At 36.8% G+C, this 20217-nt stretch overlaps 1 protein-coding gene across 1 annotated transcript; it reads left to right on the forward strand.

The window, feature by feature from the left end:
* Nucleotides 1–296: 296 nt before the first annotated feature.
* LOC143854000 (FKBP12-interacting protein of 37 kDa-like) lies at nucleotides 297–19783 on the forward strand. Its single transcript, XM_077363698.1, has 14 exons — nucleotides 297–519; nucleotides 616–667; nucleotides 777–838; nucleotides 2923–2990; nucleotides 3093–3129; nucleotides 7516–7603; nucleotides 7764–7828; nucleotides 7923–8000; nucleotides 8620–8667; nucleotides 12599–12652; nucleotides 14580–14741; nucleotides 15554–15623; nucleotides 16830–16885; nucleotides 19331–19783. The coding sequence occupies exons 1-14, from the start codon at nucleotides 493–495 to the stop codon at nucleotides 19487–19489; spliced, it is 1026 nt and encodes a 341-aa protein (XP_077219813.1). The 5' UTR covers nucleotides 297–492; the 3' UTR covers nucleotides 19490–19783.
* The last annotated feature ends 434 nt before the right edge of the window (nucleotides 19784–20217 follow it).

The following is a 20217-nucleotide window of genomic DNA, read 5'->3' on the forward strand; positions in this document are numbered from 1 at the left end:
AGGGTGGGCCCCACCATTTATACCTCATGTTTTGATGGTGTGGGCCCACATCATTTTACACCCATGCATAGGGGGTGTGAATTAATCATTGCCCTAAATATATCAAATATGCAAGGTGGTCTCTTTATAGGGACGTGATTTATCCCCGGGCTACCACTCTCTAGTGTATTAATAATTTCATATCCCCTCTTTGTAGTTTGTACGCTACAATGGGTGGCCCAGGGAAGAAAAAGGAGGCCAGTATATCATTTACCTCACTTTATAATGCAAAAAGAGCCGGACTCCCCAATAATAAACCCACCTAAAAGGGGAAACTAGGCCCAGGTTCATGGGCTGTAGAAAAGCCCACGAAAACGACAAAATGTGGGCTCGAGCGCGTCATTTTGGATTAAAATCGAGAGCCAGGATCTAGAAAATTACACTGTTTTTTTCTAAAAGCATCCATCAAAGGAGAAGTATCAGTCAAACATTTTCTAGGGTTTTCAGATTTCCATGGCTTCTCATTCCCCTCTTGACGATGTAAGCTCTCTTTTTCTCCCTGCGAACTCAAAATTCTCCATTTTTTTAAAAATTTCTCTCTATATATTTTTTGCGATTTTTTTGTATGAATTTTAGGAGGATGATTTCGGAGGCGATTATTCTGCAAGCCATAGCGGCAAGCGATCTGGTATATGTTTTTTTTTAATTGTTTTTATCTTTTCTTTTATTGGAATTTGAGCGAGATCGCATACATTTTTTTTTTTCGATCTTTGATCTTTTTAAAAAAAAATTCTTAGGAAATAAAAGAAGCTTTGGAGATCTCGAAGATGATGAAGAAGATTTCTTCGGTTCGAAGAAGGTAGGGTTTGGCTTCTTGTACTTTTAATCCATTCTAAGTCTCTGTTTGGATTGCAAGAATTTTTCTGGAAAAGTTTGGAAAGGAAAAATATTTCTAAAATTTATTACTTTTTTACACAGGAAAAAGATACTTGAACAAACCCTATTCAATTTTTATTTAGAGGGACCTTCAATTTAACCATAATTATATCATTTGCCTCTAAATCATGGAATGGAGACAAGATAATTTTTTCCATGAGAAAGGTTTTTCTTGCAATCCAAACGGGGGCCTAAATGCAATCTTTTTTCTTTTGTGTTAGTTTAATCATTATGTGAAATTTTTATTGAATTATGGACTCAAGAAGCCACATTTGATGTATTATGTGTAGATTTTTAATTAATTTATTGTTACTGTCCATCGATACTTGAAAAAGATTTCACTTTGTTGGAAATTTCAAGGGGGCTTCTCTGTGAGAGAAAGGAATTGACGGTGAGAAGGCATAGCCGCAATGATCCAATGACGATTAATAGTATGCTTTCATTTGAAGGCTTCTCGCCAATGTTCCCATTTGATTTTCTTGGCATTCGAGAATCTAAAATCAGTGGGTTGGGTTCTAGTAAGAGTTTCAGGGGACATGATGTGGAGAATATGGAAGAGAGTTAAAATGCCACTGATTATATGGGATGGGGTGTAGAAAATTCTTTTAGGCTCTGTTTGGATACAGGTGGTTACCTTGTAGATTAGTGGTATGAGTAGTCAATAGGGAGGAGACAAACATTTGATTTACCTAGAATTTACCTTGTAGAATAGTGATAAGTAGTGTTTGGTTGCCAACCTCATAGGGCAGTGGGAGGGGGTGTCATTAATCAAATGTTGAAAATTCATTTTCCATGGAAAAAAATTCCAATAAAAATTTTCCTTACATCCAAACAGGCCCTTAGTGAAGTTGTTGGCACCGCCGCCAAAAGGAGCCTTTCGTTTGCACCACTTGGTGAAGAAATGAGTAGGAAACTTCAAATTTTCAAATCTCATTCGTTTGAATGGATGGCATGAAAATTAAAGAGTCGCCACCTAGAATTGGGCTATCGGACCTGTAAATGACTATGAGCAAAGTTGATGTACAATTACAGACGGGCTCGTGATCTAGTTACGAGGTTGGAAGGTGTTAAGCACAAATCATGCCCTATTATAAACCTATTTTTACTAGGAATTTATAAATTTGAAGAATAATCCAGATTATCCAAGTCTAGTCATGCTTCATTCATACATCTAATTCAAGAACATTGAGTTAATCAAGGTAGGGATGAAAATCATTATGGCAGACAATTATTTTATCAAGTGAGATTTATTAATAAATAGGATGCCAAAGTGACCAATGAACAAATGTAGATCCAAAAAAGAACAGAAGAAAGAAGAAAACCTACTATAATTTAGGCATCTCATGCCATACAAAAGTTGGTAGAGGAGTTCTTTAATTTATGGAAAAAGTTAATCTCCATGTGCTTGCTCATGCTTTTGTAGACATATTGATTACATTAATCTTAAAAAAATTGGGCAACAAGTTTTACATTTTTGGCCAATATCATTTCATTCTGTTAGTAAATTAAGGTTCCATTAGAGGTAATAACAAATTTTATTTTGTACTAATAGTGCCATTTTCTTTGGATCTGACGTTTCTAAAATAGTCATCCATTAACTGGTGAAGCACCATTGATAGATTTCTAGCTATTTGTTTGTGTGTGGACTATTATAAACATATTGTGCAACATATGACAACGTGAAGAAAATGAGCTTATTGTTGTCTATGTGGTAATTCTAAGGGCCTTAGAGCCAAGGAGTTATTTGGTTTAATTTTTTGTTTCTGTTTAGTGTGAAATTTAGCAATTGTGGGTTATCTTGATGCTTAATATGACATTTTATTATGCCTTTTCAGTATTTTATATAGATATATTCCAAATTTATAATGATGTCATGCAGTTGTTTTGCTGACCAATTCATCGAGTATTAATGACAAAAGTTAATGCATTTCGTGTTGAATGAAAATGAGTTGTATGAGTTAGTGCATTCAGAATTTTGGGAGACTAACTCTCTTCATCTTGATGTAGGGGAGTCAAAAGGTAGACGAAAGTGTACCTGGTGTTGCCACTGGAATGATTTTGTCTCTTCGTGAGAGGTACACGTGATATTTCAGAATTTTAAAAATGTTTTAATAGGGAAACCAGGATGAAGATGGTAATGTCTGTCATACATTTTATTTGTAATTTTATTGTTGCAGCCTTCAGAACTGCAAGGATACCCTTGCAACATGCCAGGTATGCAATTACTTTAATGAGAGAGATATGCTCTTTTTGCCGACCCCAACTTGTTTTGGGGGAAAGGCTTAGTCGAGTTGAGTTGAGTTGAGAGAGATATGCTCTTTTTCTTTCTTCATTTGGTTTTCTATTTTAACTGGATGTTCAAATCACAACATGCTTGGCCTTTTCGCATGGTTGGTAGACATTGTTGTTAATTATAAACATGGTTTGTCTCTTCAAAATGAAGTCAGGACCATAATGTAACAATGGTGTAGTTTACAAAATTCACTTTACTCGGATTCCCAATTTAATGCTAATAATGTAAATAAGTTGATTCATTGGTCTTACTACTAAAGAAACCTGATTCTATTCAAATGCATCAATTTATCTTGATTATATGCTTTTTTTTTATTGTTACAAAGTGAAATCCCACACTAAATTTACTTCTTGTTTCCTTTCCTTGAGCATTTGGTGCAATATGAGAGGCTAAAGCCCTCTCAGTTGTTATTTTAAGAATTTAGAAGGGGTTTAGGGTACTGTGGTTTAAATACCAAGAGTTAATTTGGATGAGACACAAGCCACGTTGGTGCAAGCCTCAGTCTCATTTCTTTGAGTGTGACAAGAGAAAACAAGGAACTTCAAAAGTTTGAGAAATTTCAAGAAAAATTCCATGTAAAAATAATAAATTTTAATATGTTGTTAATACGTATGAGATAAAATTATTCTTTTTGAGAAATAACAGTAAGTTTATTAAGAAGAAAAGGACAATAGAGGCAGGAGGGAGGCACAATATCGCCCTGCTATATTAAAACTAAAAATCTCCTTGGGCCGATATGCCATGATTGACAGGGAGCTATCTCTATCCCAAAAATCAAGTCAGATTGCCATTCACAGAGGACCACATCTCTGACATAAGACTAGTTCCCCTCTTTTATGTAAGTGTCCTCTCTTATTGCCTTTTTTGAATGGCAATAAATTTTATTTACGAGAAAAATGGGAAATCCCACAGCTTAGGAGGTCAATACACAACGCAAAATACGGGTCTCTCATAATTACAAGCAATATAAAATAGCCCTCAGGCAGTGTCCTCTCTTATTCTTCATCTTCTTTTCTTTCTTTCATTTTAATCAAATCTTCATCTTTTTTCTTCTACTTCTTTCTCTACCTTTGGATGCTCATGGATAGATGAAGATGTTTAAACAATAACATGTTATCAGAGCGAGCAATCATGGATTACAAGAAGAAAGATTAAGAACTAATCCTTCTTGGTTCTTTTCTCTTCATTATCGGGGACTTTTCTCAATGTCTCTTTGCCTTTTCCACCGTTGGAGGATTGCATCAATACTAGGGGTGGACATGGTTCGGGTCCAACCCGAGGGCCACTTTGGTTCGGTTTGGTTCCAAATTTTAGTGGTTCGGTTCCGGTTCACTTATTTGGGAACCATTGGAATTCGGTTTGTTTCTGGGTTTGGGATCCTGTAACCGAGAACCGAGCGGGATGATATCCCCCTCCCTCTTCCCAGTAGGCCATAACGGTTCCATGAGAATTGTTTACTGCTTAAGGATAAATTCACTCCCCTTTAGCGTTTTTCTTTGCCTTTTAATCTTAACGTTTTTCTTTGCCTTTTAAACTTAACGAATAACGTTAACTCGTTAAGGCAAGGAGGAAAATATCATTCCCCAATCGGAAAGTCGAAACCCTAGTTTTCCCCGACTCTTGCGACTCTCACCGTCTCCACTCTCCAACCTCGCAAGCTCTGAAGCTCCTCTCGGTGTCTCAATTCTCAAACAGCTTATAGACCTTGAAGTATTGGCTTTAGATGAGTACGTCTCTCAGATAGTCTCAAATTTCCTTGGCCTTATCGTGGAATATGGCATTTAATTGCGGTTCCAATGAGTTCCACAACCATGTCATGATTTGGTAGTTTTCATGGAGTCAATTATCGTACTGGGATCCAAATTTGGTGGGATCGAAGTTGTTAATCACTTTAATTTTCCGTGTGCACCAAAGAAAACTTTGGTTGCTTGGGCCCAGAAGAAGTACTAGGGCCCATTGAGATTTACATAAGTCAGCTGGATGGTTTGTGCCTCCGTTACTGATGGGTTAGGTTCAGGCATTCCAGTAAGTCAAAAGAACAAAGAGAACCAGCTAGCAACGATCTAAGGGGTGCAATATAGCAGCAAGTAGTACTTTAGGAACACCATAAAGCAAATGGGACAGCACACCACACCAGTAAGTAGCAACGGCAAAGAAAGTGGAATAGCAGTCCATACTTATCAAAGAATGTTCGCCAACAGATCAGCTCACAATCGGAAATCTAAGGGAAAACAATTGGCACATCAAGCATTCAAGCCACTTTTTTCAGCAGCACATACTAAATGTACCATCTGTTCGCACAAGGCACAACGTCGTATCGTAAAACAATGCATAGGTGTGCCGAACAATGCATAATAGTCCACATAGAGAGAAGCCAATCATAGTACGGTGCAACAGTCCACTCGTGTGCACATCAGCCCACAAGGAGTACAAACAGTCCACTTTAATTTCAGTTACACGTAACCATCCTTGTTGAATTTGTAAAAGTTATGAAAGAAATGGGAGATTGGGTGTGGTGGGGTTTCAAATAGGGTATTGAACTTCTAATTAGTGTGAGCGATAGCCTTGTTAGTAAAATTAGTGTGCAACTCTGATTGGCAATGACTGACTCAGCCAGGTGTTGCTCTATTGGTCTTTTAAAGAAAGGTGTTGCTATATTGGAAAATGGTCAAGGCAAAACAGAGTAACTTTATGTGCTTGAGGAAGATATGTTGGTATTGAGTATTGACATAATGACCTTGTTTCTTTCGCATTTTGATTGGGTTACTTGTAGAATCTGGGCTTCTCGTTTATAATAATTGGTCATGCACAAGTGCAAGGTGCTCGTAGTGTGTTCTTGTTTTACTTATCCACTGCAGCAGTAATGATTTCTTGATTCATCTTTGTCGAATATTTGATAAATTATATCTTTAGTCAAACTTGTACTTTGATGGATCTGTTTGCAAAATTGTTTTTCGCGGCGGTATGATATTTGTGCATGTAGAATGTATTCTTGTATGCACAAATATCTGTAATATTGGTGTTTAATTCATTTTAGCTTATTCAATAAAGAGAACAGGCAGGTGGGAATGTGATATTCCATACTTCGATGGAGATGTTACCTTTTTTTAGAGGAATTGCTTAACTCAGCAAGTCCCCTGATTTAGATTCCGTTGTGTATTAAAGGGCTAAACCATTATTTATGGTGGAAATGGAAGTAGTGTGTAAATTTTTTTGGGAAATATGTCTGAAGCCAAAATTTTAAATCTTTGAAATGGCATTAGTTTAACTTGGAGAATGGGTTTTTAGCTATGATTTGGCTGACACTTCGAATTTATTGCCGACTCGCGTGTCCTGCCGTGTCCGACACGACACGTGTGGACACACGTGTCGACACTCCTTTGGACACTTTTACTTGTATTGCTGGAAGTGTTAGACTTAATGTGGGTCTGTGGACATGTTTTTGTATCTTGTCAAGTGTGACATTCTGTTTTTTTTTTAATTATTGAGTATTGTGTTTGCCTCATTTAGACAACTCGTATCCATGTCGAAACTGGACACACAAATCCTTATCCATAAATCACGATCATGGTTTTAAATTTTGTCGAAATTTTGGTTTTTCCGAAATTTGACCCAAAAAATCTGTTTTTTTTTTAATATTAATTTAATATTTCACCAAAATTTCGGCCAAAATTTAATATTGAATAAAATATTGGTTTTGGGTTTTGTACAAGATTTCGACCGGAATTTCGAAATTTCAGGGTCCGAAACCGGTACTGAAACCGAAATTTTAAACCTTGATCATGATTACATAAACTTTCTATTTTAGCCGTGTCCCTGTTTCTAAAGTTTGGAGGTTTGCCGTGTCCGACACTCTGTGTCCATGTCGACACATGACACTCATGTCCGTGTCCACATATCATAGGTTTTTAGGGGATTTGATGGAGAGAAAAAACTATGCATATTTTCATTTTTCTCTTTTAATGGTATGTAATATCATCCTATTCATGGCCATTCATTATATTTTCCTTTTTCGATATTGAGAATTTGCATGCCATCTGTTGGAAGATATCGACGGTTTATGATTAGCAGTTTTCCTCTATCTCGAGGTAGTGCATTAATAAGATCCTCTTGCCATGCTCTTCTTGTCCATTATGTTATCTTGTATTTGATGAGCTTGCATATGAACAAGATCATGTTTTTCCCACGATTTGTAGCCCCTTTTTTTTATGACATAAGGTATCCCCACCCCAATTTTTAGGGCGGGTTGTAGCCCATTTTCTCTGGTGCCTGGACATTGTTTAATGATAATCTGGCATTTGTTCCAGACGGAGCTTGAGGCAGCAAAATCAGAGATTCAAAAGTGGCATTCTGCATTTCAGAATGAGTCAGCCATACCTTTTGCCACGACTCCTGGTTAGCGTTTTGTCTTTACCTTCATAATACATTCTTTTTGTTTGGCTCAAGGTGTTTTTTTCCCTCATGACCAGTAAGGCTCATTCCCAATGAATCTTCCACCTTGAATTTATTTTTATATCTTATCAAAATCATTAACTGAATGTTTCTATCAATGCAGAACCTGGGTTAGTTGTAAATTATCTTCAGAATCTAAAATCTTCTGAGGAATCACTGAGAGAACAGGTTGGTTGCTTGTTAGTTTTTTTATATGCATAGGAAATAAACGTATCTTCTATTTGCTGGATTTCATGTATTGATGTTGATTGTTCATTTTCAGCTTGAGAAAGCAAAGAAAAAAGAAGCCGCGTTCATTGTAACATTTGCAAAAAGAGATCAGGAGATTGCAGAATTGAAGGTGACGCTGTTTGCTTGCTATGCCTGACCACCAACTTGCTATATTTTCTAGTGCTTATATAAATGTTTAAAAATTTCTGTTGTTAATCATTGGCTCAGCTTTACCATTCAAAAAAAAAAAAAAAAAACATTGGCTCTGCTGATTTAACTTTCCTTACTTGGTCAGTTAGAAACACCAAAAACCTCATTCCACTCAATGAACAATTCTGCCTTCTCAAAGGAAAACTCATTTGATTCAGAAGAGTCAAACCATTGACTCAGTTGAGTCAACTTGTCTGAGTGCAAGTTCTTAAACAATAGTTTATATCTACTTTGCACATCTTCTTGAACTGATCATTTGGAAGGGCTACATTAACTTTCACTTCGGATGGACATTAACTTGCCCTACTGTTGGATCCTCCTAACTTTAAATCTACTGCTTAATGCGAACACCCATTTGCAGTTTATAAGTAGCATTTATCATGCAAACCTTGCCTAGATGCATTCGTAAACATTTTATACTCTATTTAGATTGCCTAGATGCATTCTTAAACATTTTGTACTCTATTAAATCTCTTGATTTCTTTGACCCTTTGTGAAAGTCATTGTCTAACATTTAAGGTTACCCGGTAAACTTTCAGTCTGCTCTTCGGGATCTAAAGGTGCAATTGAAACCACCATCGATGCAGGTATTTGACTTCTATTTTTATATTTTCTGTATTATGTCCCAAGCTATATATTTGATTCTGATTGAACCTTATTCGACCATCTTTTTCTCTGGAATTCACTTTTTTTATGTGTGGCAATAGCCAGAAACTAGTTTTGTTGAAGGTTTGTTTCGTGTTGTTTTCTTGACTGATGGGATTGGTCAATGCTTTCACGTATTGAACTATCAATCCATAGTTCTACTGCATTATTTTGCTATACATGAGCTTATCTCTTGGAAACCACTATAGTAGAGCCCGCAGTTTAAAGACTGACGTTCTAAAAGGTGGACTGGATGGCCAGAATGGCTGGTTCGGCCTGAACTAGAACCTATTTTGCTTTGGTTGAACTGAACCCACCTTCTTCTCATTATCCATGTGCATTGTATGGTTTAAATGGTCCAATCAGTGAACCATTCAAACTAGACGGTCCATACACAGCTTGAGACTTCAATATTCTGCCAGCAACTTGCCTTCTTTCTCCTTATTTTGTATTTCCTTTTTTGGTTTGGTAAGTGGCCCTGATCCCTCAACCTTGTGGTTGAGAAACAGAGAACCTTCCAACGGAAACACGATCTCAAGCCTAACAACTAACCTCCTCTGTCTTTTCTTTTCTTTTCAGTTTCATCCAATTGCAACAATGCCCAGGCCCTTGCCACCTCTCCTCCATGCCTGTTGTCTGTCGCATCAATCTTTTCCACATCTGCTACTAGGGTCTTCCTCTTACCATGGCAAAAACACAAACCCGATTACTTTCTTCGGTTTCCTCTTGATGAGGACCATCATTTACGAGAATTAATGAATTAAATATGAAGATGGAACCCAACATTGGTGTTAGAGTCTTTTATTTAGTCATAGATTGTTATTTAAGTCATTTTAAGTCGCAGGGTTACTTCTTTTTGGTACAAAATCACTTATGTCAATTCCGTGAATACTACACAAAAGCTGGGCCATCAAGTTTTTTGAAAAATTTATGGGGAGGGTAACTCTTACGTTTTAATTCACTTAACTCACTTATGTGAGTAATGAGGGCCCACATAGACTTTGCATCAAGTGGGAAGAGACAAATTTTTGTGGGACTAGAATCTTATTGTCATTGGGAATTTACTTGAAGAATCCATGCCTTAAGTGATTAAGAGCAAGGCTGCCAGATCGGGAAGCGAAAGCGGGAAGCGAAGGCTCTCAAGAGGGTGGGAAGCAGGAAGCGTGAAGGTTTGGAGAATTTTTTGAATAGTTAAATATTTAAAAAAACTTAAAAAATAAAAATTACAAAAAAAATATAAAAAATAATTATATGAACCAAATATTAAAAAAATACTTTTTATTAAAAGATCCGACATTTACTTAAAGGAAAATCACTATCAGCTGAAATGCCTGTGTTGACCAGTCTGTTGACCAATGCCTGACATGAAAAAAAAAAATTGGAAACCAAATTATGAGATTTTTTTTACCAGACTTTTGAGATTTAATAATGTTTGGACATGCTAGAATTTATGAATTTTTAAAATTGGAAAAATACCCCATGGTTTCGAAGTTAAGATTTTGACCTGAATGTTTTTTCGAATTTTGTACGGGAAAGTTTACTTTTTATCCTTTTAGATTTGGGTCTTGAAACTATTTTTAATAGATTCAAATGGGGGTTATTCCCTTATTTACATGTACATTTTAAGTACTTAAATGACTTTACATGTAACTACAAAGAAGAGGAAGAGAAGAGGACTAGCAAGAGACGAGGATAGATAGGAAACACGCTTCCCATAAAGTGGGATACGCGTTTCCCATAAAGTGGGAATTGAATTTCCCATCGAGTGGAATCGTGTTTCCCATGTTTCTGAAACAGGATTCTCAAAAATCGGAATCGAGAAGATTCCCGTTTCGGAATCGATTTTCGGGGAATCGAGATTCCCCATTATGAGTAAAGATTCCTGCTTCCTTGATTAAGAGTCTCTGTCTCAAGTAAATTAGAGTCTATATTTTAGTCTATGATTTGGCCGACACTTTGAATTTATTGCCGACACGACACCCGTGTCCACACGTGTCGACACTCCTTTAGACACTTTTAAGTGTACTGCTAGAAGTGTCAGTAACTTTATATGTATGTATGTGTATGAGTGTGACACTGTTTCTAGATTTTTAGTGGTTGCCATGTTAGATACCTCATGTCTGTGTCGAAACTCGGCACACGAATATGTGTCCAAAAATCATGATTATATGTGCTTTCTATTTTAGGTGTGTCTCCGTTTCTAAATTTTGGGAGTTCACCGTGTCCGTGTCGACACGCGACACTTGTGTCCGTGTCCACAAATCATAGGTTTTAGTCAGTTTAGGGTCCATGGTTTAGCCCTTGTCCAGTGGCAATATAAGATAGGGTTTTATGTTCTAAAGTTGTAGTTCAAGTGGACTTCTACTAGCCCACACCCACGTGGCCTTGGAGTCTCCTTTGCTTATATATGGACGGCCTTTGGCCTCTTTTGGATACAGATATAGAATGATAATTCAGATTGCTAAAACTTGCATACTTTGAGGTGTGATCCTTCAAGCCTTGTTGTGACTCCTAGGAACCCTAGAGTGATTCTTGATCTTCTCCTTCCCCTCTTCTTTGGTTTATTTACTTTACTTTCATTTATTGAATTCTGTTTTCTGAGATTTGTTTGCTGTTCAAGAAGTTAGCCTCCCACCACCACCAACCTGCCGATCACCATCTTTGTTTCCCCCACCTTTTACCAGTCTATTCCCTAGCCATTGCACAACCCACAGCCCCATCTTGATCCTTCTTGATCCCTTTCTTATTCCTTTATCCCTTTCTTGTCTCTCTTTCCCTGCACCAGAGAACGTCATTGGTCGTAACCATGTTGATAGAATGAACAAAACTCTTGCGAAATGGACTCACGCCAATTCGCTCCGGTCACCCGACTAATAAGTTCCTTTTTTTTATCTGTCATAATTCTCAAGAACAGTCCTAAACCTATCACCAGCTGTCCTAATATCCCTTAACAATCACAATCAAAATTTCCCAGTCAACCGACCACCATAAGCTACTCCCAGTTCCCCAACAGTCTCAACAGTACCTCTAAACCAGTCATAAGCCCCCCCTATCAACCCCTACTGTTCACCAAATCGACACCCGACCCACTAGAAACCTGTTTCTTTATTCCCTTACACCAAACTCCTGCAACCAGAATTCAAACCTTAGACCTTTACCCTTCTCCTTCTGTGATTAAAATCAGCGGACTTCATTTAAATTTCCCTAACCAGTCATACATCACCTCTCTTCTCTCCTAGGTTTTCTACATTGGATGCCCTCTATTAAGATGATTTCCAGTAGTATCAAATTCTAATTGTTGCCACTTAAGTTGCAAAAAGCCAAAAAGATAAGAGGATGGGGAAAAAGGAAAAGTGGAGCAAGCATCATGACGACTTCTAAGGTAATGAGTACGAAGAGATAGTGGATAGGGAAAAGCCTGCTAAGCGAGAGTACAGTTCTATGCATTTTGTTTTTATTAATGATTTATGTGATAATTTTCTATCATGGTTTAAACTTTAAAACATTTCGACTGGACCTCATCCTCCACTGGTTCAACCAGTATACGATTTCATGAGTATTGTTAATAACTAGATGAGTTGACTTGAACTTTAACAGTGTTAACTCGACATAGTCAAGATTCAAGTCCTGTTCGGTCTGACTCGGTATTTTCGGAACATGAGCAAAAAATTCTTGATTTTCTCGTTACTTGGAGCCTATGCCGAGTTTTCTTACTTCTCAGTGGTTCTCTAATGTTTGATCTTTTTATTGTTTCTATTTTCCATTGAGATGGCTACAGCTTTATTAGTGCACTATTACCTGCCTTTAGGGCTTCCTATTCGTTGGGAACTTTGAATTAATTTTTCAAGTTGTTGTTTTGGAAATCATTGACAGGCAAGGAGGCTATTACTTGATCCGGCCATACATGAAGAGTTTACACGTTTAAAGGTGCATGCCTGATACTCCCACTACAGGTTAATTTCTGGAAAGGTGTCTTTCAACTTTTGGTTATGTGTTATTACTTTTCTTCTTTTTTTCAGAATGAGACTTGCACTGTTTGAGTACTCTGTCATGAAGACTAATTATCCTATAGTCTTTATTTTGGGACACAACTTTTGATTCTTTTATTTATCTTGTTTTTTATTTTTTTGGTAGGCAAGCTGGGGTTAGGCAGGACCCCACCCAGATATATTAAGGAATGACGAAGAATTACAATCTTTTGTAAACGACCCCAGGGCAATCATTATAAATATCTGTTCTTCCTTTTTTTTTGAAATTATGATGTGATTTCATTAAAGAAGAAAGTACAAAGGAGAGGGCTGAGATAAAAACAGCCAGGTGAAGAGTTAACTAGTAAGTAAAGGTCCCTGGCAAGTCTGTCCACCATCTCATTTGCACACCCAAGGATAAGTTTAAAGGTTGGTTTGATGTCTGTAGAGAGGTAGAGAGGTCTCTAATTGCATTGATAGGGTTCCACGAAGGTACGCAAGAAATGACTCTAGACGGGTCACCTTCCATCATGAGGGTGCCAGTGAAGTCCAACTTGAAACTATAAAGACAAATGAGGAGAGCCCACACATTCACTTCATTAGAATCTACAATGCCAATATTACCTATATAACTTTAATAACTTCTCCACCATCATTCAAAAACACCCCACACCACCAATGCTAGCAGGTCCTACATTCCTATTGGAACTATCGACTACCATCAAAGTTTAGCTTGAGAGAATTAGGTGACATAAGTACTCATCTAGCACTACTCGAGTGACTCCAAGCAACATCCTTCTGATGCCACTAAATATCGCTCATCTCTAAACCTAAAAAATCCCTCGTCGCCCACTGGACAATAGAGAGCTTACTATCATTCACAATCTAACCCGGGGATGAGTCTTTTATTGAACAAAAAAAAAAACTCTCCTGTTTTTAATTCCAAAGACCCATACAATCACATACAGGGTGATCTTCTAAGGCGTTTTACCTTTCAACCCAATAGGCTCGATGAAAGGTTAAGGATTGATGCCACAAACACCTAAGTAACCAAAACAGTTGAAAAGATTAGACCACACTATATCCACCCCTTCGAAATGAATGAATAGATGGGTAGCTGACTCCTTCACTTCCCTACAAAGAATGCACATGGTTGGAAGTCTAAATTTCTCTTTCTTATGAACATCTTAGGCATTAATGTGCTCCTTGGCCATAGTCCAAAAGCAGCCTCCACTCTAGGAGGGGATGACACCCACCGATCTAACCTCATTTATAAGAACCAACTCGTAGGAAGTGACTAAGAACAGTCCAGTATGATCCTAATACGACAGTGTCTCGTCCTCTTTAAGATCCCTTCTAAACAACAAATCCCACGCTACCCTACCAGGGAACTTCTAAGTACACTTACCTCTATGAGTTCCGAACACATATAGATGTGGATATGCATGACACACAGCATAAGTTTGGCATTATCACAAATTTAATTTTTGCTTTAACTGGTTTCAGACTAGCATAGTTTCTGCAAGGTCCAAAATTGCTACGAGTCCCCAAGAACCCTCACCTTCATGGCTGTAACGTACAACCTTTTGAAGAGCCAAAATCCCTTTCAGCACTCTTCAGAGATTCAATGACATTTCAGCATAAAACTCTCTTATGGTCACTCTATTGAACTAGTCCTTAACCTTGGCAGTCATGTCACTCACATCCCAAAGCAAATATGTGAAGCTTACATCCTTGTCTTGTCTTGTGATTTTGCGTGGGTGCTCTAAATTTTTAACCAGTCACGTTAAGACTTGCTGCCTTTAGTTTAATATTTACTATTTGATGAGGTAGTTCGCAAACATATGCTTGTACGCGTTCATGTTTACCTTCTTGACTTATTCCAGAATTTGGTAGAGGAGAAAGACAAAAAGGTAAAAGAGTTGCAGGACAGTATTGCTGCCGTCAATTTTACTTCTCAAAGCAAGATGGGCAAAATGCTAATGGCTAAATGTAGGACCTTGCAAGAGGAAAATGAGGAGGTTGGACAATTGCATTCTGAAGGAAAGGTATTGTTCGTAGTTTACTTCTTATGTACCCAACTATTTTCTGCTATGCCCTGCATCCACAGAGACGTTTCTTTTTCCTCTTGGCCAATTAGTTTAAAATCTCAGTAGTTTAGATTACTTTTCATATAAAAAAAAAGAATTTTGCAGTCTCCGAAGTTACGACTCTTCTCGTGCAGTAAACAAATTCATCTACCGCTATAAAGTTTGACTTGGCTGAGTTTATGAAAATTTGGTGAAAGGGACCAATTTTCTAAGGAATATAAGGCCCCAATTTGAATAGCACTGCGTGTGAGCAAGCGAGCGAGCGAGAACACACCCCTTGTAGTGATTTTATGACTATTGAAACATTGTGATTTTATGACTATTGAAACATTGTCTTTTGTCATTAAACCACTAAAAAGGGGCTTTTCCTAGTAAACAGAAGTGGCCTATATATGTATGTATATATATAGGCAGATGCTATTCCACGCCCTTTTGTGGCCATCCACCCCCATCTCCTTTAATCATATCATGAGGATACCTCTTAACAAATGAACTGACTTTAATAGGATGGCATGAGCATGCAATCAGTTTACTTTTAAAAATACTTATCTTTTCATTGAGGGGTTTGAGATTTATGAGAACTAATTTTTCATGGCACTCCTGATATACGTATTGCTTATTTAATTTTTTATTGTGTACCTGAAAATTATTTTAGTGTTTCCTCTCAGTCACTCTTACTTGAAATTACAAGCTCTCAGGGCCTCAAGGTACTCCTGTGTCATGTGATCTATTCTAATGACTGCCTGCTGCTAATAATGTTGAATTTGTAGATTCACGAGTTGTCGATGAAACTTGCTTTGCAAAAATCTCAAAATGCAGAACTCAGAACTCAATTTGAAGGTTGGTGTTATGCAGACTAATCTTTGTTGTTTCTGTTGGTTGATGAAAGTTTTTTGTTGCTTCTACCATTTTCTTAATGCTTGCATGGTGTAGTTCTGTGATTTCCTATGTTCCAAAAAGCTATAGAACGTATATGGGAGGCATGCTGTGCAGTTAAGAGTCATAGCCTCAGAAGTTGAGTGGAGATGCTTAGATTTTCTTTTAATTTGTTTAAAGTTTAAACAAAGTTAAAATGAAAACTTATAAAATTGGATAAAATTTGCCAAGTAAAAATAAAGTGGTAGTAGAAGATAAAGACAAAAAAATAGAAAATATAATAGAACGGAAGGACTTGTAACACGTTCCTAACTATATGACAGTTTGTAATAGTAAATAGAGGTTCATAATTAACCAAACTGTGCTTTCCTCTATAAAGATGTAACATTTAGGAATGGTGGAGGTCTAGTCCATTCTATTTCTAACCCATAGAGGACAGGCATCATTGAAAAAAAGAAGAGAAAACAAAAGGAAGTTGAAAAATTAGGCAATCACTACCATTTCAAAAAAAAAAAAAATGCAATCATTCTGACAAAGGAGGAAAAGGTAAGTAACAAAGTTTCTGGAGGTATTAGTCATAACTTCCCCAATGAGTAAGTATTTTGTTCCCCTCCCAGGCCCTATCATGCCTTGAAATTTTGGCCGAAATACTGAAATTTGGGCTAAAACTTCAGATTTCGGCCAGGACCGACACCAAAAGTACCTTGAATCGGTGTCGGTTAGAGATTTTGGCCGAAATTCCGAAATTTCAGTGATTTCGGCCATTCCGAAATTTCAGTAATTTCGGCCAAATTTATTTTTAAATTTTATTCCGGAATTTCAAAATTTAGCCGGAATTTGGGCCAAAATTTCAGCTAAAAATTCAGATTCTCACGAAATTTTGTTTTTACCGTGTATTTCCGCCGAAATTTCGGCCAAAATTTAAACTGAAATTTTAAACCTTGGGCCCTATAGTGTAAGATAAAGAAAAGGGGGGAAAAAACCATGGACCTGTAAGTGAAAGCTGCAGTCGATGGTGTTCATCCTCAGGCTCATGTCTCAACTCCGAAAGCATGTCATTTTTGCATCTTGGATAAACATGTCATTTTACATTCACTGCCGTTTGATGTTTAGTGAATTGTATCTCTTTTGTTCTTCTCATTTCATTCTTTATATTGTTGTATTACACAGGATTATGTAAATATATGGAAGGACTGACAAATGATGTGGACAAATCAAATGAAATGGTAACCTCGCATATCTCTGACCTCTTTTCAACTAGTATAGTTCACCTGGTATATTATCTATGCTTTGAGATCAGTGCATCAAAACCAAGAAAGAAGGCATTTACCAACATCAAATGGCTAGAAACATATCGATTATAGACATTTTGGTCACTGCAAAGATTTTTAGGAAAAGGGGAGGAATTTTCATGATGGGAAAGGATTTGTTTACTAAAGAAACAGAATGATTTTGACCATCATCAAGCAAATCTTCCTTGTTCTCTAACTTTTCATGAAATGACAGAAATACAACACAGATCAAAGAAAGTAGATGGTCAAGGAAATCTTCCTTGTTCTCTAACTTTTCATGAAATAACAGAAATACACCTTAGATCAAAGAAAGTAGTTAACATGCCGCTTCCCTTTGAAACCATTGTTGAATTTCTTGTGAGCTTCAATTTGTTTTTGTACAAATGGCTGATGTGTCCATATTATAAAGATTTTTTTAATGACGTAGAGCCCCATCCATTGTAAGGCCTAGCAGATAAATGGTTTGGATCATTGGACAAGTGCCCCCCATATGCACTTTTTGTCTGCTCCTTTTTCTAATGGAAAATTATAGCTTTTAAGTTTCCACCAAAACCGACATGAAACGACCAAGATATTTCTGTTTTCATCCCCACCATAACACATACCAAAACCATAAGTCTCTTTGTGGTATAGTATACCAGTAGATGTTACATAATTATATTTATATAAATTGCATGTGAACCTAATGTATTATGCATTAATATTTATATGAATTGCATGCGAAATGTAGTATGCATTGAATTATTACACATGCGTGAAAGCATATATCATTAGGTTTTTTATATGTTAACCCATTGTGTTGTTTTGCTTATGTGATGACTTTTTACATGTGTTTCTGCTTATTCTAGTACTTTGTAAAGTTTCATCTTACGCATATGCTTCCATTGTTTCTATAATTTTACAAGATCTCCACCAAAATTTCCAACCAGAACTGAAATGTTTCTGTTTCCATGCCGACCTAAACCGAACCGGAAGTTTTAAACTTTGGGGAAAATATGTCCTTGCATCATATAGCAAGTCATTTATAAAATGTATGTGTAGTGATAAAGTCATCCTTGTATAAAACATCAATTTTTGGGAAATCTAAAGAGTATAGGGCCTGACAAATCTTCAAAGAAAACTAAGAGAAGTGAACCAGTGGTTTCTTTGACATTTTCTTTTTGAATGGTAAAATTCATTAAAAAAGACCGAGATGGTCAGAGATTACAAATAAGAAATAAACAATACAACTCAAGAAATAACGCCATCAAGGGCGAAGAAAATCTAATTTCTCCCAAGACTCCAAACCAACCCCCCTCCTAGCTTGAGAATCCGCCTCTTTGACATTTTGTTAACATCCAATTATTCCTTTAATGTCAATTCGTTGACCAAGGTCTTTTTTCTAAATAAGGGAATTTTGGTCCGTATGAATCAAGAAAAGTTAAAATTTCTCTCAAGCTTGTTCTACTAAGAGAGATGACCAAAGATTCTAAGGACAAGCACATTCATGGATTAATTAAAATTACAGGAGGTTTTTTAAAAACCAACCTAATCACATTAAAACATTATCAACAATCCTTTCCACCACGCGTAGGGCATTTATAAAGGAAAAAGAACCTAATCATCAACAGTATGGAAGGTTCTCTTTCTCTCCTTTAACTATAAGAGAATTTCCAATATTGTGCTACAAATTAATTGCATTTGAGGCTTTCAATAAAGCTTTATTGTCATTCTTAAAAGTAAAGAAAAAAAAATACTGCATTGGAGGCTCCAATTCAGTTTAATTTTGATGTTCTCCTTTGGTGATTGGAAACTTTGAATGGGAAAGGAACTATGATTTTATTCATTCTCTTCAATTTGATGGTTCCTTAATCTTCTTTAACTCAGTTTCTAGACCTGAGGAAAGATCTTGTCTTCTCGTGGACACCATACTGCTGTATTTAGGCACCCCATTATACTATACGAAAGATCTATCATTTCCTTGTATAACCCATAATTTCTACATCCCCTCTGTAACTTTTTCATTGGCTCATCTAACTCATTGGGAAATATCAGCCCAAAGAAGAAATTGTAAACAAAGAGCCGGGTGGAAGGTAGCAAAACAAGAGGGTGGAAATATCAGCTACCAGTTGAAATGATCTCAGTTCCTATATTATACAAATGATCTTTATCCAGTATTCAGTCTGACTCTTTGCTAACGGCAAATCTGTTACTGTTATCTAGCGGGCAATGAAGAGATGAAAAGTAAAAAAAATTGTTATCTATTTGCTTATTTATCAGGAAAGAAAAATAACTCATTTTTGGAGCTATATATTTTCCTTTAAATCGTTGTTGAATTCTATCGTTCATTTCTATTTCAAGCATTGAGATCTCTATATTGAAAGGTCATTCTATATTTAGGTGCTTATTTTGCAACAAAGGCTAGAGGAAAAGGATTATGAGCTCAATAGGCTGAAAGAAGAGCTTTCTCAGAAAGAACTAAATGAAGGAGATGATTTTGTTGGTGACAAGAAAGCAAACGAGGAAGAAACTCGGGTGAAGGTGGAAATTGAAGCTTAAAGGAGAGAGCTCTTAATTTTGTTTTGTTTTGAAGGAACTGACATTTCTTGGCCCTCTGTCGAGCATTGGAAAGTTATCTTAGAATCTGTTCTCTTAACTATTTTTTTGCTTGTTCGAGAACAGGACTAAAATTTACTATCGTTTCTGAAAGTTGGGAGGGCTTTTTGCACTCATTGAGAAGTAGCAAGAGTACTGTTAGGACTGAAATAATAGGAGGCTTGGGTCTCTGACCTTCAAAACTCTGATCTTCCAGCTTCCTTGCCTTGGAAAAAGGAAAACATTATAGTTTTCTCATTTATCTCTCTTGTCATGGCAGTCTTTTTGAAGAAGTATAATGGTAGTTTATTTAGATCTTAGTTTTAAAACTCTCCTGCATCATGGTCGACTCCCTCTTCCATCGGCCGTGTTCTGCATTTTGCCACCGTGTTCCATGTGTTGTCCGACAGAGTTAATAAAAGCTCCTTTGACTTTCCTGAGTTATGAGTTATGACCGCATCAACTGAGTCAACCGCATTCTTAGCTGCATCCGCGCCGAAGCAACAATGATTTTTCTTGGCCGCATTTTGACCCGCATCCATGTTTTTAAACATGATTTAGATTGGCATGCCAACTGATGAGATTTTATTATGTTAAGGCGCATGATGTCTGGTTTTTTTTTTCCAGAAGTACAGTGGGACCCACTTAATAGAATGATCCCAACCATCTCTATAGATTTAAGTAAATGGTAT

This window comes from Tasmannia lanceolata, unplaced genomic scaffold, assembly GCF_043159265.1.
Source record: "Tasmannia lanceolata isolate RefF3 unplaced genomic scaffold, GAP_Taslan_0.1 ptg000020l, whole genome shotgun sequence".
NCBI classification, from domain to species: Eukaryota; Viridiplantae; Streptophyta; class Magnoliopsida; order Canellales; family Winteraceae; genus Tasmannia; species Tasmannia lanceolata.

What these genes read in the sequence shown, in the direction of transcription:
- LOC143854000 (XM_077363698.1), top strand. Translation starts at nt 493, where the DNA reads ATGGCTTCTCATTCCCCTCTTGACGAT. An exon ending in ATTTCTTCGGTTCGAAGAAG is followed by an intron (nt 839 to 2,922) that starts GTAGGGTTTGGC and finishes ATCTTGATGTAG; the next exon opens with GGGAGTCAAAAGGTAGACGA. An exon ending in TGGACAAATCAAATGAAATG is followed by an intron (nt 16,886 to 19,330) that starts GTAACCTCGCAT and finishes TTCTATATTTAG; the next exon opens with GTGCTTATTTTGCAACAAAG.